This window comes from Miniopterus schreibersii (genome assembly GCF_964146895.1).
Source record: "Miniopterus schreibersii genome assembly, chromosome: X".
NCBI lineage: Eukaryota > Metazoa > Chordata > Mammalia > Chiroptera > Miniopteridae > Miniopterus > Miniopterus schreibersii.
Genome location: NC_138104.1, coordinates 72386955 through 72402944, shown reverse-complemented (window position 1 = coordinate 72402944; position 15990 = coordinate 72386955). Strand labels below are relative to the sequence as shown.

General features: G+C 47.8%; 1 protein-coding gene and 1 pseudogene across 10 annotated transcripts in view; both read right to left on the bottom strand.

Moving 5' to 3' along the window:
* Positions 1-15990, bottom strand: part of LOC308551015 (high mobility group protein B1 pseudogene) — a 535482-nt pseudogene that overhangs the window by 297867 nt on the left and 221625 nt on the right. The window lies entirely within an intron of this gene.
* The window catches only part of KDM5C (lysine demethylase 5C), a 32649-nt gene continuing 19121 nt past the window's right edge, over positions 2463-15990 (bottom strand). For 4 of the 9 annotated variants that reach the window (XM_081125092.1, XM_081125098.1, XM_081125094.1 and 1 more), the window contains 14 exons: positions 14213-14332; positions 13908-14102; positions 9129-9310; positions 8915-9039; positions 8639-8786; positions 7924-8029; positions 6874-7232; positions 6152-6290; positions 5501-5680; positions 5204-5341; positions 4431-5030; positions 4092-4161; positions 3756-3955; positions 2463-3652 (listed from right to left, as the gene is read on the bottom strand). In XM_081125092.1, coding sequence (XP_080981218.1) covers positions 3287-3652; positions 3756-3955; positions 4092-4161; positions 4431-5030; positions 5204-5341; positions 5501-5680; positions 6152-6290; positions 6874-7232; positions 7924-8029; positions 8639-8786; positions 8915-9039; positions 9129-9310; positions 13908-14102; positions 14213-14332 — 2928 coding nt within the window. In that variant the 3' untranslated portion in view covers positions 2463-3286. The remainder of the gene's footprint in view (positions 3653-3755; positions 3956-4091; positions 4162-4430; positions 5031-5203; positions 5342-5500; positions 5681-6151; positions 6291-6873; positions 7233-7923; positions 8030-8638; positions 8787-8914; positions 9040-9128; positions 9311-13907; positions 14103-14212; positions 14333-15990) is intronic. The other 5 variants (XM_081125095.1, XM_081125093.1, XM_081125096.1 and 2 more) reach the window with 4 other exon arrangements.

Genomic DNA, 15990 nt, shown 5'->3' with positions numbered 1-15990 from the left:
CCCCAATCAGTCACTCCTCTCTTTCTAGGGGCATCTGGGAAAGACAAACAGATTTGCAACCAGAGCAAGCTCTCTGGAAGGGGTGACCTTTTTTTTTTTTGGTCCATTTTAAAAAATCTTTATTGTTCAAAGTAGTACATATGTCCCCCCTTAAGGGTCATGTTTTTAATTTTTAAAAAAATTAATGAGAAACATTGATGTGAGAAACACCAGTTGCCTCCTGTAAGCACCCCAACTGGGGATCAAACCCATAATCTTTTGGTGTACAGGATGACACTCCAACTGAACCACCTGGCCAGGGCTGTAAGAGGTCACATTTGATCTGGGTCTTGCAGGATGGGGGTAGGGTCTCTCCTGCAGAGTTTGTGGGATGTATATCCACCGTGAGGGTTGGGACACGGGTGTTGCCAAGATGGGAAAGGTTGGAAACTGCTGAGGGCTGGGTCCATACCCTGGAGGACCCCAGCTTGAGCCTAACAGTTCCCCATCTTGGGAGCTGCTACAGGTCTACAGGTCGTAGGCATCCTCTTGTCAGGCTACTTCTTCTGGGAGCTGCCTTGGGGTGGGGAGTGATAGTGAAATGCTGAGCCTGAGCTCCTTCCTGTCCCCATCCCTGCTCTTATGCCCATCTCTTTTGAAGTCATCTCCTCCAATCCTCTTTTCAGGATCAATTCCACATAGATGGGCAGACAAAAGGTCAGCCTTTTCCCCTGGATTGGGGCTTGGGGTCAAACTGGGCAGGGGTCTCTACTTCCCTTACTTTTACAATCCAGGGCATCCCAATTATAAGATGAAGGGAGCCTGGCCGGCGTGGCTCAGCAGTTGAGCGCCGACCTAGGATCCAGGAGATCGTGGTTTGATTCCGTCAGGGCACATGCCCAGGTTTGGGCTCAATCCCCAGCAGGGGGCGTGCAGGAGGGAGCCAATCAATGACCCTCTCATCATTGATGTTTCTCTCCCTCTGAGATCAATAAAAATGTATTTTAAAAAAAAGTTGGAGACTGCAGAGCCCAACCCTCCCATCAATCAAAGCTGCCAGAAAAGGTGCTTTCTGTCTTCACTAGGCTTCTATCAACTGGCAATCTTGGGAATGGGGTGGAGCAAAATGAACCCACTGAGCATTCACATGAGAAAGGCCAGAGGCAGTTGCTGGGCTCCTGTAGGCATCAGGGCCTGTCTTTTAGCCTTTAAGCCCTTGGTGCAGTGCCCAGCTCCCAAGGAGGAACACCCCTTGTGGAACCAGGCATGATGGGAAGCTGGTGGGCTGCCCCACTGAAGCAGCTTCAATGCTCTTGCTTCCTCGTCTGTATCCTCACAGGCAGACTGAACACAGAATATTCGACCACAAAGAGTGGTTCTTGCATTTGGAGGAACAAGGACCCCCTTATGAATCTGATGCAAGCTGGATAGTCTTCTTGCCAGAAAAACATGCATGCAAACCCTCCAAAAATATGTAAACGACCTCCTGTGATGATCTCTGAGCTAGTCCAACACCTTCACTTTGGTGCCCAGATGAGGAAAAAATCTGCGTAATATAAACACAGCATTAATACCTACATTTAAAAGGAAATTGGGCTGGAAACCATTACCATTATAAAAGAACAGTCACAAAGGGTAATGTATTGCATGATTCCACTTATATAAAATATTCAAAATAGGCAAATCCATATAGATTACTGGTGGCCTTGGAATGGGGAACTGGAGGGAGGAGAGTGATGCCTAAGGTGTATGTAATTTCTTTTTAAAATGATGGAAAAAATTCTAAAATCTTTTGTGGAGATGGTTGCACTAGAATGTAAGCCACTGAACTGTATACTTGAAGTGGGCAAGCTGCACGGTATGTAAATGACATTGCAATAAAGCTGTTTTTCAAAAGTGAACTCAGGTTGTAAATGACCACACATCTGAGCTTCAGTCCCCATTCATAGAGCAGAAAGAACCCTTGAGGGTGGAGAAAAACCAGGGAAGGGTCCCTGACTGGCACATGGATTGGCCAGAGAACATTCCAGAGTGAGATTATATATATAATCTTGGTCTTGAGGGGAATGAAGCATCACAGACAGTTTTAAGCAGTAGAGTGACATGATCATATCTGAGCTTTAGAAATATCCCTCTGATCTACTGAACTGTACATTTAAAACAGGTAAATTTTACAGTGACTAAATTATACCTCAATAAAGCAAAAAAGCACTCTGGGGCTTGAATAAGACAGACAAAGGCTACTGGAGGAGTTAAGTGAGAGGTGCAGGGCCATCTGTTGGGAGGTGGAGAAAACTGCGTTGGGGAGTGGGGGACTCAGAATGTCCTGCTCCAGTTCAGGAGAACCTGGTGGAATTCAGTTCCAGAGGCCAGAGCTGGCGGGCTCCCGCCTGAGCACCCCCACCAGCCACTCCACTGACGGGTGATAGCAGACTCCCTGTTCTCCCCTTTGAAGAGAAAGCACTTCAGAAACAAGTTTCCAAAAAATGTTGCTAAGGGTTTTATTTCTAACAAGAGGAAAATAATAAAATAAAATTAAAATAGGCTTCAGCTGGAACCAAGTTTCTTGTTTTGCTTTTTTTTTTTTCTTTTGAACAAATTAATTACACACCAACAATCTTGTTTTATTACAACATGAACCCAGGAGGAGGAAAGGAGACGGGGTGGACAGGGAGGGAAGGTACAGGTGGCTGTGAGGACAAGCACCAAAAAAGCTTTCTTCAGATTGCAGGGAGCCCTGGTCAGCTCCCCAACCGAATCATTTAAAAGGAACTGTGAGCACAGCTGTGTGAAGTTTCCTCCTCCTGGGTGGATCAATCAGGAGAAGGGAGAGGAAGACGAAGGGGAAAGGGAGGAGGGACACGGGGAGAGTGAGGAGATGAGGGAGGAGGTGAGGTTAGTGTAGCCTGGTCTGGCCAGGGCTGGAACTGGGGCAGGGAGAGGAGAGTCCCCCAGTTTGCATACGCACTGGCCTTGTCTCTGGAATGGTGCTGGCCCAGCCCCAGCCACACCCTGCCCCTTGCCCCCCTGCCCATCCGTCTGTCTATCTGCCTCAGGTGTCTGGGAATGCTGGTTAGAGGCTACCAGGGAGGGGGACTCCAGGGGCCGGCCCCCAGGAGCTGAGGTCTGAACAATACCTTGGAGTCAGAATATAAAAGTCAAGGGACTCAGGGGTGGGCTGGGGTGGGGGGGAGTGGCCATCCCCCCTACTTGCCCACCTCCCAAGAAGCAGGCTTGATGGTCAGAAAGAGGATCCTTGAGGCCAAGGGGGGGTCTCTGTCGGGGTCTGTGCCAGGCTCAGCCACTGTCACAACTGCTGCTGAGGTGGCTGCTGTGGGCAGGGCACGTGCAGCCGGGGAGTCAGAGTGGATAAAGGGGCTGAGGAGCCTGAACTGGCCCCTAGGGCCGGCTCCAAGCCATTCTGGTTCTCCTGGGTGCTGGGGCTGCCAGTGGTGGGCAGGGGTTGGGGAGGACCCTCAGCCCCAGTCTCCTCCTCCAGCTCCTCCTCCTCCTGGGCCTCCTCGCCCTCTGGCCCAGAGCTCCGGACCCTCTTTGGCTCTAGCTCCTCTCGGGCTGGGTCATCACCCTCCCCACCCCGATCCACCTTCCGCCGCCGCCGCCTCTCCAACGCCCGGCCCCGGGCCCGGCTCCCATGGCGCTCTGCCTTCTCCAGCTGTGATCACAGAGGGGCAGAAAGAGGCGTGGGCCAGTGGTCAGGCCTGGGCTCCCGCCTGCTTGGCCTGACCTCCTGGCCCTGCCCACAATCCCTTCCTCACCTCTAGAAGTGTGCGGATCCGCTCCAGGTCTGGAGGCTGCCCAGCCTGCAGCAGCTGCCAGATGCTGTGGTTTTCATCCAGGGTCACCTCAAGCAGGTCCCCCTCCAACATGAGCTCCTCCAAGGGGGCCCGGGTTGCCTCAGGCAGCTCCAACATGGGGCCAGTCAACTGTGGCAACAGTGACGACAGCAGCTCCAGGTCTGGGGGTTTGCAGAGACGGGTTGTGTTAGAGGCAGCCCCTGACCACTTCCCCACTACGACAGAGCCAACGACCACATGGGTCAAGTCTGCTGATACCCAATAAACAGCCTGCCCACATCTACACCTGCCTCTTACCTGAGCCTTCTCCCAGGGCTACCTTCTCAGGACTGGTCACGCTGTCTCCGTTCTCCAACCCCTGGGCCTGCTAAGGAGGGCAAGAATGGGGAGTGGGGACTGAAGAACCAGGCTCTGTTCTTCCCCACAATCCGACACTCCTCCCTCCCCAACGCCCCAGGAGAAGGGCAGACACAGACTACCAGCAGGGAACAGTCTAAGGAATCTGGACAAGATACAGAATGGGCAGGGAGGGTGGGCCAAAGGAGATGGAAGGTCAGAGATCAGGGACAGGGCCGGAGCCTAAACAGGGAGGGAGCTGGGTGACAGGAATTTGAGGACAATAAATGGGCAGCTCACCTTGGGCATATCCTTGCCATTGCCTTCTCTGAGAGGATCAGAGGCAGGGGCTGAAGGGTAGGTAGGGGGTTCCTCCGGCCTGGGTTCAGCCTGCAGCCGCTGGCGAAGTTCAGCCAGCCGTCCCAACAGAGCAGTCACATCCTCAGAGGCCAGAGCCTGCCTGGCACGACCTTGCCAGCTGATGGCCCTCTCTGTGAGGCACTGTAAGGCCTCACCCTCGGGCAGCCGCACGGGCAGTCTCTGCAGGGCTACCAGCAGTGCCAGGATGGTCTCCAGGCGCGGGCGCCGTGAGCGCATACACAGCGGACATAAGAATTTGGTGTCCCACTCCCACCAGGCCAGCAGTGGGGATGAGGTGGGATTGGGCCTCGGGGAGCTAAGGAGGCGGGGTACCGACACACATCTCCCATGGAACCAGTCCTGACACAAGTCACACTGCAGGGCTCCCACCCCGGCAGGAACCTGCCCACACACACAGATGGAGTTTGCAGAGGCAGCCGTGGTCGATGATGCCAGTGGACTGGGCTTGGCAGAGTTGGTGCGTCGTAGCTGCAGGATACCCTCCTTCTCCTTCTGTTCCCCCTCCTTGAAGGCCACGATCTGCCATGCCCAGGGCAGGGGAGAGGAGGTCAGCCTCCCTTGTATGGTGTCATAAACACCCCACCCCCAAACCAGGAGAACTAGGCCCAGCAAGCAAGTGGTCTGCCTGTGGTCACCCAGCTCAGACACTCTGGTCGCCAGGCTCTTCTCCCCATGTGGCCCAAGTTCCTTACCACAGAGCCTGGGTCCCTGAGGTCCTGCGCAGATAGCCCCAGCAGCTCTGTGTCAGACTTGTACAACCCCAGCTCCTTCTCCATCCACCGGCTGCGCTTGGTGCTGTCTGAGCCGGCATCTGCGCATGGGCAGAGCACCTGAGGGAGGCACACAGAGGAGGGATGATGGGCTTCCCCTGCCACCCACCCTCTCTCCTCCCCTCCCCAGCACCCCTAAACCCCCATGTCCTTATATGAGCCATCCTACGACAGCCAGGCCCGAAGCTGGAGAAGCTGTGGGTCAGGTTCCAGCCTCACCTCCAGGAGCGTGTAGCATGAGTTCTTCTTGAGGAAGGTCTTAGAAGCCTTCTCCCTCCAGGAGTGCGCTGTCAGTACCTGCAGCTCTAGCTGTCTCAGTTCCTCCAATCCCACAGGTAGGTCTCGACCCACGGCCACCAGGCCCTCCAAGTCATCCAAGCAGGGGTAGTGGTCACCATTCTGGGACAGGGGCAAGAAAAAGCTCAATTCAACATGCCAACATCCACTGATGCTCTGTGCCCGGCCCTGAGCTGGGAAGACGGATTGGACTCGCAATATTGAGGCAGAATAAAACAGGGCTCATTCTAAGACAAGCACACCCACGTGGCTCTCCCTCACAACTCCTACAGCCATAGGCTCAGCCCCCAGATATCCAGTCAGTCCCCAGGACCACCAGACGAGCTATTTTGTTGTGGTTTGCCTCTTCTACCCTCCCTGCCCCCACCATTCTCACTCTCACCAGCCTCCTCTCTTCTCTCAGGCCAGCCTCGCAACCCCTCTTCATGCTACTCACTAAGCACATTTTGCCTCTTCACAATGTGCCGTGCCCCTCTCTGGCCAAGCCAAGCCAATCCACAACCCAATGTATGTCATCTCTGCTGGTTAGACTGAAGGTTTGGGGTGGAGGGAGGGGGGCGACAGGGTCCTCACTTGGATCTCATCCACATCAGCAATCCAGGCCCGGGCCTTAGCAAGAGCCTCCTTGAGAGCCTGGATGTTGGGCAGGTGAACAGGGATGTTTTCTGCCTCATGGATTATGGCCTCGAGTGTGGCTGGTGGATGCTTCTGCCTAAAGGTAGGGAAAAAGAGGCCTCAGTCTGGGGTGGTCTGCCTGACCAGAAACCCAGCCTGGCCACCAGGTATATTGGCGTGAGCCCTTGGGGCTGCCACGTGGGCCTACTTGCATGTATTCTGCCTACGGGTGGCTGCCAGTCACTGCTTGCTCCAGACTGTATGCACCCAACTTCTGCCAGAGCCCTCGTGCCTCAGCATGTCCGCCAGTCTGTCAGCCTGCTGGCAGTGCCTACACACACAATCTGAGGTATTACTCTTGTGCTGTAGTTTGTCAGATTGCCCTGTGCGTAATGTCTTTCTACCAACGTGTGTCCATCTGCCTGTTGGTACTCATGCTTGTGTGTGTGCACATGTGTCAGCTGCAGAGCTCTTCTATAAGCCTCTGTATCTGTCCATCTCTGCTTCCCCACAAGCTTGTCTCTGCTTCTATGTGTACACGGAGTTTTAAAAAAAGGGAAGGAGAGTCAATACACCAACACAGGAGTCTGGTGCCCAAGGCCACCCATGGGAGTCATCTTCAGCTTCTTCACTAAATCTGAAGGTGGGGTAGGGTGGAGAAGGGAAGAGGCTGGACTTACCTGGCCTCCAGGCAGAGGTGGGCCTTTTCCTCCCAGCGTTCGGCAATGGTCAGCAGCTCCTGCAGCTCGGCCCGGGCCTTATCCACAGCAGGGCTAGGTGCTACGCTGGCACCTGCGGCCAACAGTCCTCTCATGACAGCCAGGGTGCCCCTTCGGGCTGAGGGAGCCAACGTGCGTTTCACCTCATCCAGCCATCGCGCCTGTTCCACCTGCCGCTGGAGCTGCTGGGCCTCAGGCACCTCAACCCCCAGCTGCCGCCCCCTCTCCAACAAGGACTGCAGTAGCCCTGGGCTGGAGGGCAGTGAGGCCAAGGCCTCACGGGCCTCAGCCTGGTAGGCCTCCACCTGTTCCAGAATACCCTACCAGGACACAGACGAAGAACAAACTCTTCAGCTGGGCTCACTTAGAGGTCCCACCACCAGATCCCCTTGCCCACCGACCTTCTCACCCTTCAGTATTTGGGAAGAGAACCTAACATGGGCTGGCCTCTCCTCCTTCACCATGGCCAGTGGTTCCTAACCCTCACTGCCTATTTGAATACTCTGGGGAATTTGTTAAAAATGCAGATCCCTGGGCCCAACCCCTAGAGATTAATAGGGGGTCAGTCAGGAGTCTCTGCTTTGTTTAAGTCCCAGAGGATTCTGATGTACAGCACCAGGACACCCACCATGCTCCATGCTCCGCCTTCTCACAAACCCCTCCACTCACACCAGTGTCCACAGCTTCTCCATCCCACTTCTCTACCTTTCTGAACTTGACTCAGCTTCTCAGGCCCACAAACACCCTCCTTACTTCCTCCTTTTCCTCTTTTAGCTCCGCCAGAAAACCTTCCCTTGACTCTGCATCCTGTACTCATGCCCTTGCCGGCGGTCTCTCAAATCCCATTTCTAAGGGACAGTCACAAGACCCTTTGCCTCCTATCTCCCATTATTTTCTCACATGTCTTGCCTAAATAACTGATGCTTTTTAAGGGAGCCAAGCGTGGCCTGCTGTTCAGGTCCCCCAATCCCCGTGAGCACTCAGTAGCACTCCAAGACCTCCTCTACTTACCTTAACATCCCCAATCTGGTGCATGGCACACGGCAGGTTGTTCATCTGGTCCAGAAAGGTCCGGAGCTCAGCCAGGGTCATCTGCAGACCAGCTACCCTGTGGGGACTGTGAAGTTTCAGATGTGGGGTTTCAGGTCAAAAGCCAGTCCCCTCCTTCCATGTCTGTGCTGAGACAACACCTTTCCTCACACCTTCCCACCTTGATCTCTCATGCGTCAGCTTCCCCAGCTGCCCAGGGTAGGGGGAGGCTCTCAGATATAGGCACATCCAATGATGAGGGAGAAAAATTAGAAGAGGGGATACAGGATATATTTGGGAAGGGGGGGGGTTAGAAATTGATGGTAACAGAAGCTGGACTTTCCAATCCATCCTCTACTGTGATCTATGGTCAAGGGTTATGCTTCTGTGTCCTTTTCTTGCCCTTAAACTTCCACACCTCTGTCCTGCACACAAATTCCCTCGGCCTATCTGCAAACTCCTCCAGGAACTGACAAAATGAAGCATTTCTAGCTTTCCTCGAACCGAGATGCTTCTCCATCCTAGTTGCCTGGTCTCTCTGCCCTCCCACACCACCTCCCATGCCACCTCGCACTGCAGTGCTTCTCAGCTTCCTACTGATGTCATCTGCCCAATGGTCAGAGTCCATCCCTTGTAGCACTTTTCCCAGGTGCTGTCTCAACAGGCTACCTGTGCCCAACACCTCATGCTGCCATACCCAGCTTCCTGGCCGCTGACCAGTCCCAGAGCCCGGGACACGCAAGCCTCTGCCTCACTCAGGCAGTTCTTCAGTCGCTGCAGCAACTCACTGTTAGGAAACCTCCGTTCACGGGCCTCAGACTCTAGTGCTCTCAGCTCTTCAAGGCCTGGAGAAAAAATGAGAGCAGCAAGGAGTATGCAGTATTGAGTAAAGGCAGAGGGAGAGGGTGGGGGGCACAGAAGAAAAGGGAGTAGAACTTGCCTGTGGAGTCCCTCCGTCCCCCCCATCACTCACTGCGCTTCCGCCCATCCTCCACCTCCAGGGCCACTCGCACTTTGTTGGCCCAGGTGTCAAAGGACTCAGCCCGAACCTTCAGCTTATGTAGCATGGCAGGGAGCTCATCCAAGGTGTAGCGATACCTGGAGGAAGAGGGCAGGGAAGAGCACTCTGGCCCAGCTCCGCATCTCCCTCCTCGGCCCACTTCCTCCAGGTAGGCCCCCCTGCTCACCGCAGGTACTGCCGGCTACTGGAACACTTGCAGAGGTCATTGATGTGGGAAAGGCAGACAAGGCCGTCTGGGCAGTCATAGCAGGCCAGGGCTGATAGGAAGCATGTGGTCTTACACTTGATGCACTGGCGCTCATCATCCGGGAGCAGCTCAAAAGCCTCTCGCTCAGCTTCTGTGATGCCCTAGGAGCGGTTTGACCCATGCACATTATATAGGACCAGAACAGGGCCCACACCTCAGGCACTACTGAGCCCTGTGTTAGAAACAAATCTGTGCAGAGCTGTGAGGGAGACCAAACTTCAAGGAGCACACTGCCTGTATGAAGTCCAGACTCGCACAGCTGGGTGAATGAGATGAACCAGGGGAAGAATCAGAGTGGGCTGAGCGGAAGAAAAATTAGGTAAGATTCAGATCAGCTAAAAGGGCCTTTTGGGTGGGAGAAGGTAAGAAAAGTGGTGATCAAGGCACCAGAGAGGTGGCAAGGTGTGGCAGTGGGCAGGAGAAAGGCCATATGCTGCAGAACAATGATGGCTTCTAGTCACTCAGCACCCACTGTGCTCCAGGCACCATGCTTGCTGTTTAGCAGACAGGACACACTATGTGCACATACCTAAGTTACAGAAATAAAACTATGTGCCCGTGTCCACTGTTTAAAAATACAATATATTTTTTTAACAACATGGCCTCCAAACCTAAGCAATGACTTCATCTGGTGCACAGATGAAGAAAAGGCAATCCATTCCAAAAACGGAGGACAAGTTGGCTTTGTGGGAGGAATTGAAAGATAATACAATGCCACCATTATGGGAAATTTTAGGGATTTTAAAAGGACATTTTGATTCTTAACAGTTTTTATCTTCTGTTTCTTTAACTTTAACAACTAACTTCTACGTAAGATATGAGTCCAGTGCATATTACAAATCCTACTTGGCCACTTAATAGTTGTGTGATCTTGAATAAATTATTTAAACCTCTTAGGTTTCAGTCTCCCTATCTTGTAAAATGGAGATAATGGTACCATCCTCATTGTGTTATGAGGATTAACAAAGATAAAGCAACTAAGGACTTAGAAAAGTATCTTAATACTTAGACACATAGACCAATAGAACAGAATTGAGAGCCCAGAAATAAACCCCTATATATATATGGGTCAACTAATATTTGGCAAGGTAGCTCAGGCTATTTAATGGGGAAAGGATAGTCTCTTCAATAAATGGTGCTTGGAAAACTAGATAACCACATGCAAAAGAATGAAATTGGACCCCTATCTTATACCACTCACAAAAATTAACTTGAATTAGATTAAAGATGTAAACATAAGACCCAAAACCATAAAACTTCTAGAAGAAAACATAAGAAAAAAATCTCCTTGACATTGGTCTTGGCAACAATTTTTCTTCCTGGCACCGAAAGCACAAGCAAAAAGCAAAAATAAGTGGGACTAAATCAAACTAAAAAGGTTCTATGTAGCAAAAAAACACACACAAAAAATCCCAACAATCAACAAAATAAAAAGCCAACTATGGAATGGGAGAAAATATTTGCAAACCATATATCTAATAAAGGGTTAATATCTAAAATATACAAGGATATAAATATATAACTCAATGGCAAACAACAAACAATTCTGGACAAAGGACCTGAATAGACATTTTTTAGAAGTCATACAAATAGCCAACAGATACATAAAAAGATGCACATCACTAATCTTCAGGGAAATGCAAATCAAAACCACAATGAGACCTCACATCTGTTAGGATGACTATCTAAAAAAGATAAGTGTTGGTAAAGACAAGGGGAAAAGAAAACCTCTGTGCACTGTTGGTGGGAATATAAAATGGTGCAGCTACTATGGGAAACAGTATGAAAATTCCTCAGAAAATTAAAAATAGAACTATCCTATGATCCAGCAATCCCACTTCTGGGTACTTATCCAAAGAAATAAAACACACTAATTCAAAAAGATATCTGTACACCTGTGTGTTCATCAAGCATTCTTTACAATAACCAACATATGGAAGCAACCTTCAAATGATGAATGGATAAAGAAGGTGTATATATAGTTGACCTTTCAACAACATGGGTTTGAACTGCACAGGTTCACTTATATGTTGATGCTTCTCAATAAATACACAGTAAGCCCTCTGTATCCCTGGATTTTGCATCCACAGATTCAACGAACTGCAGATCATAAACAGTATTTCTGATCTGCAGATGTGAAGGCCAGCTGTATGCATTGTTCTATACCATTTTATATAAGGGACTTGAGTATCTGTGGATTCTGGTGTCTGCCAGGCGTCCTGGAACCAATCCTTCAAGGTCAAACGTTTGATATAAGTTTTCAACTGCATGGGGTGTTGGGGGGCAGGGTGTGCAGTTGGCATCCCTATCCCCTGTGTAGTTCAAGGGTCAGCTGTATATTCAATAAAATATTACTCAGTCATAAAAAAGAATGAAATCTTGCCATTTGCAACAACATGGATGAACCTAGAGGGTACTATGCTAAATGAAGTAAGTTAGAGAAAGACAAATACCATATGATTTCACTTATATGTGGAATCTAAAAAAACAAAACAAACCAACCAACAAAACAACACAGAAACAAACTCACAGATACAGAGAACAAACTGATGGTTGCCAGAGAGGGGCAGGTATGGGGGATGGGTGCAAATGGCCACTTACAGAGTAAGTCATAGGGATGTACTGTATAGCACAGGTTACAGGGGTGGGCAAAAGCAGGCTTACAGTTTTAATACAAATAAATAATACAGTAATTAATAAATAATACAAGAAAAACTCTTCCATGTTCTCACAACTATAAACCTACTTTTGCTCACCCTGTACAGTCAATAATACAGTGACTGTGTATGGTAACAGATAGGTACTAGATTTACAGTGATCACTTCATAACATATATAAATGCCTAATTACTATGTTGTACACCTGAAACTAATATCATAATTGTCAACTTTTTAAAAAATAAGTTATAAAAAATAAAATAAAAAATGTTTAAAAAGAAAGAAAACGTGATACACACACTGGAATATTATTCAGCTATGAGAAAGAAGGAAATCCTGCCATTTGTGACAACATAGACATTGAGAGCATTATACTAAATGAAATTAGACACAGAAATACTACTAGGATATCACTTATATGTGGAATTTTAAAAAGCTGAACTCATAGAAACAAAGAGTAGATTGGTGGTTGCCAGGAGCTGGGAGGTAGAAGAAATGGGAAGATGTTGGTCAAAGTTATAAGTAAGTTTGGGGGATCTAATGTACAGCATGGTGACTACGGGGGGGGAAGAAGTGCTCAACAAATATTTACTGTTATTAACTCTACTTTTCAGATAGGATACCTATTTCACAGGACTATCTCATTTTACTAAGGAGGAAGGTAAGTCCCAGAGACAGAGTTACTAAGTTACCCAATGTGAGAATCTGACTGCAGTTAATTTTGACTCTGCAGTCAGAGAATGCTTTAAAGATGAAACCCCCTAGGTATTTTTGGATCATGGACTCCTCTGAAAATTGGATGCCATCTATGAGCCCTCTCCCCAGAAAAGCGTACACATGTACGTATGTATGTATACACACATACGTATGTACGTATACACACACACACACACACACAGACACGAGTCTTCTATAGAATTTCAAGACTTAGGGTCCAGAACAGTTCTCTAAGGTAAGGGCCCAGTGTAAAGAAATCTGAAAGGCAGGATGAGAACGGCTAGTTCTCCCACCTTGCTTTGGCTTTGTCCTGTAGTCTGGCATGGCCGCAGGGTCATCATTTAATAACAGTACTGAACAAAGAGAGACAATGATGCCTGACAACACCCAGGGGCCCACCAACTAATGCCACAGACTGACAGGCCCCACACTTCCAACTCTTACTGTTACTACAATTCTCCTTGAAGCCCACGCTCATAGGAAAAATTATAAAGGAGCTTTAAAATAAAGTGTTACCTAAAGTGGGCAGCAAGGGATCCCTCAGAACTAGCATTCCTTTGTAATCCTATGGAGGACCTGAAGTTAATTCCTTAATTGGGCAAGTGTGATGCTTTAAGAGGGCAGCTGAACTACACTCACCTACACACACACAACTGACATGCTTATGAGAAATCTATTAAAGGAGGGCTGCCCTCTACTTGGTGATATTACCTCAGTGTGAGCTGCTAAACCATCTGAATAAAATGGCATTTCCTAAGAAATGTTTCCGATTTCAATCATTTTCTTCATGTATTAATAGCAGCTGTTACACTGCAAGTGCAGTTGATAGATGCTTTGACATAAACCACCTTACGCAACCTTTACCTCCTTGCAAGTTAAGTATTTATTTCCATTTTACAGAGTGGGAAAGTGAGACTATGAGAGGTTAAGGGACTTGAAAAGGTCATCCAGCTAATCGGTATATGCCAGTCTGCCTAGTTGCGTTATTTAAATAATAATGAACAGCAGCTATACTAGCACCTGCTATGGCTCAGTTACTTAATAAACATCTTAATCTACCCAACTATTCAAAAAGATAAGCCTTATTATAATCCCAAATTTTCAGACAGGGATACCGATATTCAGTGAAGTAAATTAACTTACTCGTGGTTGTTAGTAAATGGAAGAGCAGGGAATGGAATATGGTTCCCCATCAAGATGCATCTGGTTCTTTTCACCACTCCCCCAAAGTAGAAGCTACATCTACTTCTTGGGGCTGTCCCTTCCTCCCCTCACCTCTGCCATGCTAGGGTGCCTGACCCAGGGCACTCTCCCCACCACTCACCTTCTCCAGCAGAGCCTTCCGTAAGCGCCGCTCCTCCTGAACCATGATGAACATTTCCTTATGCACAGCTGCCGCCAGGTTCAGGTCCAGCTTCTCTGGGCAGGCAGCCATCTTGCATATGAGCTCCTCATGGGAGAAGACGCAGTATCTACGGAGCCGGCGGTAGTGCTCAATGCACTGGCGCCCAGCTGGCAACTGTGGACAGGTTCAAAGTTGAGTTTGGCCAAAGTCTGGAGGCCATGGTGCCTCAGCTTCCCCATAACCCTCCTGCTTCTCCCTTCCAGCCCACCATACTCCAGACTCACCCAGTCAGCAGTGCAAAAGTTGACAGCCTCGGCAAAATTGTAGCCTTGGTTGAAGCCACTGTGGTAAGCACGAGGAAAGGTAATGACGAATTCTCCTGCACACTGGTTTGTGCGGACAACCTGAGGAAGAAAGGCCCAAGTCACTGAGACAGACTTTCACAATCTGCAGAAAGTTGGTCTAAGTGCAGGGTTCTAACAGAGAAAGGAAAGCCTCAGGGAACACAGTGACAACAGACTCCCAGACCTTCAAACTCTGAAAGGAACGACCATGGTCTCTAGTTCTCAAGGTTTTGTGTTGATAGATGACAGGAAAATTAGTCAAAAGAAAGACAGTACATACGAAAATATTTCAACCTCACTAGTAATTTTTATAAAAATTTAAAATATCACCTTTCATTAAGCTAATCAAGGTTTTTTCATTAATAATTCTTTTTATCAGTTATATATGCAGTTTCAAGAGCCAAATGGTTCTACAAGGTTTATTATAAAATCAGCAGGCCCTGCCATTCTCCACTCCCCAGAGCCAAATGCTTTCACCTCTTATTATTTTGGCATTTACATTAATACTGAATAACATGCCTCTAGACTATGTTAAAAACAGCCTACTTCTCAATTTGCCTAATTTTCTACGAATGTTATTAGAAATTTAATCCCCGCCCTTGGGACAAGTGTCCAACTCTATCAGTTTTCACATTTCTGTAAGTCGCTCATGGAGCCTTACGATCTGTTCCAATCTGGACCAATCAGTGCCAGATGTCCTTCCTGGATTATCACTCTCCTGTGACAGGTCACCTGTGTCCCAGATCCCATGGTTTCCTCTTTGTTGGTTTACTCCTTTGCTGTGCTTGGGCACATTTCTCCTATAGCTTCCTGAGAAATGATGGGAAGAACTTTTTTTTTTTTTTAATTGCATATAGAATTCTAAGCTGAAAATGATTTGAAGGCATGGCTCTGGTCTTCTAGATTCTAGTGTTGCTTTTGAAAAGTCTGAAGCCATTCTGATTTCTAATACTTTGACTTAAACCTGTTTTCTCTCTCAGGAAGCTTGTAGGATTTTTCTGGTCCCAGTGTTTGATATGAAAATCCACCAAATATATCTTGGTGTGGATCTACTTTCATTCATGTACTGGGTAGGCCCTTTGATTCTAGAAACTCAGTCTTTCGATTCAGGGACATTTTCTTGAATGATTTCATTAATTATTTGATCCTTTCCATTTTTATCTATTTTCTTTTCAGAACTCCTAGTATTTAAATATTGAACCTCCTAAACAAATTCTCTAATTTTCTCTATGTTTTCCCATCTTTATCTTTTTATCCTATTTTTTTGTGGGAGATTTCCGTAACTATTTTTTTTTAAGGTTCAATCTTGATTTATTTATATTTTTTAGTCTAGCCCTTTGAATAATTTTCTTAGTAGTTGTTCTAGATATCATAATATACAAATATCACTTATCAAATTATACTGGTACCAACAATATATCAAACCTAATGACATGTAGAAACCCTACATATTTTTAGGTCCTTTTAATATCCCCACTTTAAAAAATAGTTATCCTACATATTTCCTCAACCTACATTGAGCATATTAAATTATAATTTTTGCTTCAACTATCAAATGTGATTTAAAAGTTAATGATAAAATTGAGTTTATTATATTTTTACCTCTATTATACTCATTCTGATTTCCATAGCTATTCATTTTCTAACTTTTTGTTTTTTAAATTTTTTAGCTTTGCTAGCATAATTTTAATTTCCAAGAGCTCTTTTTTGTGCTCTGT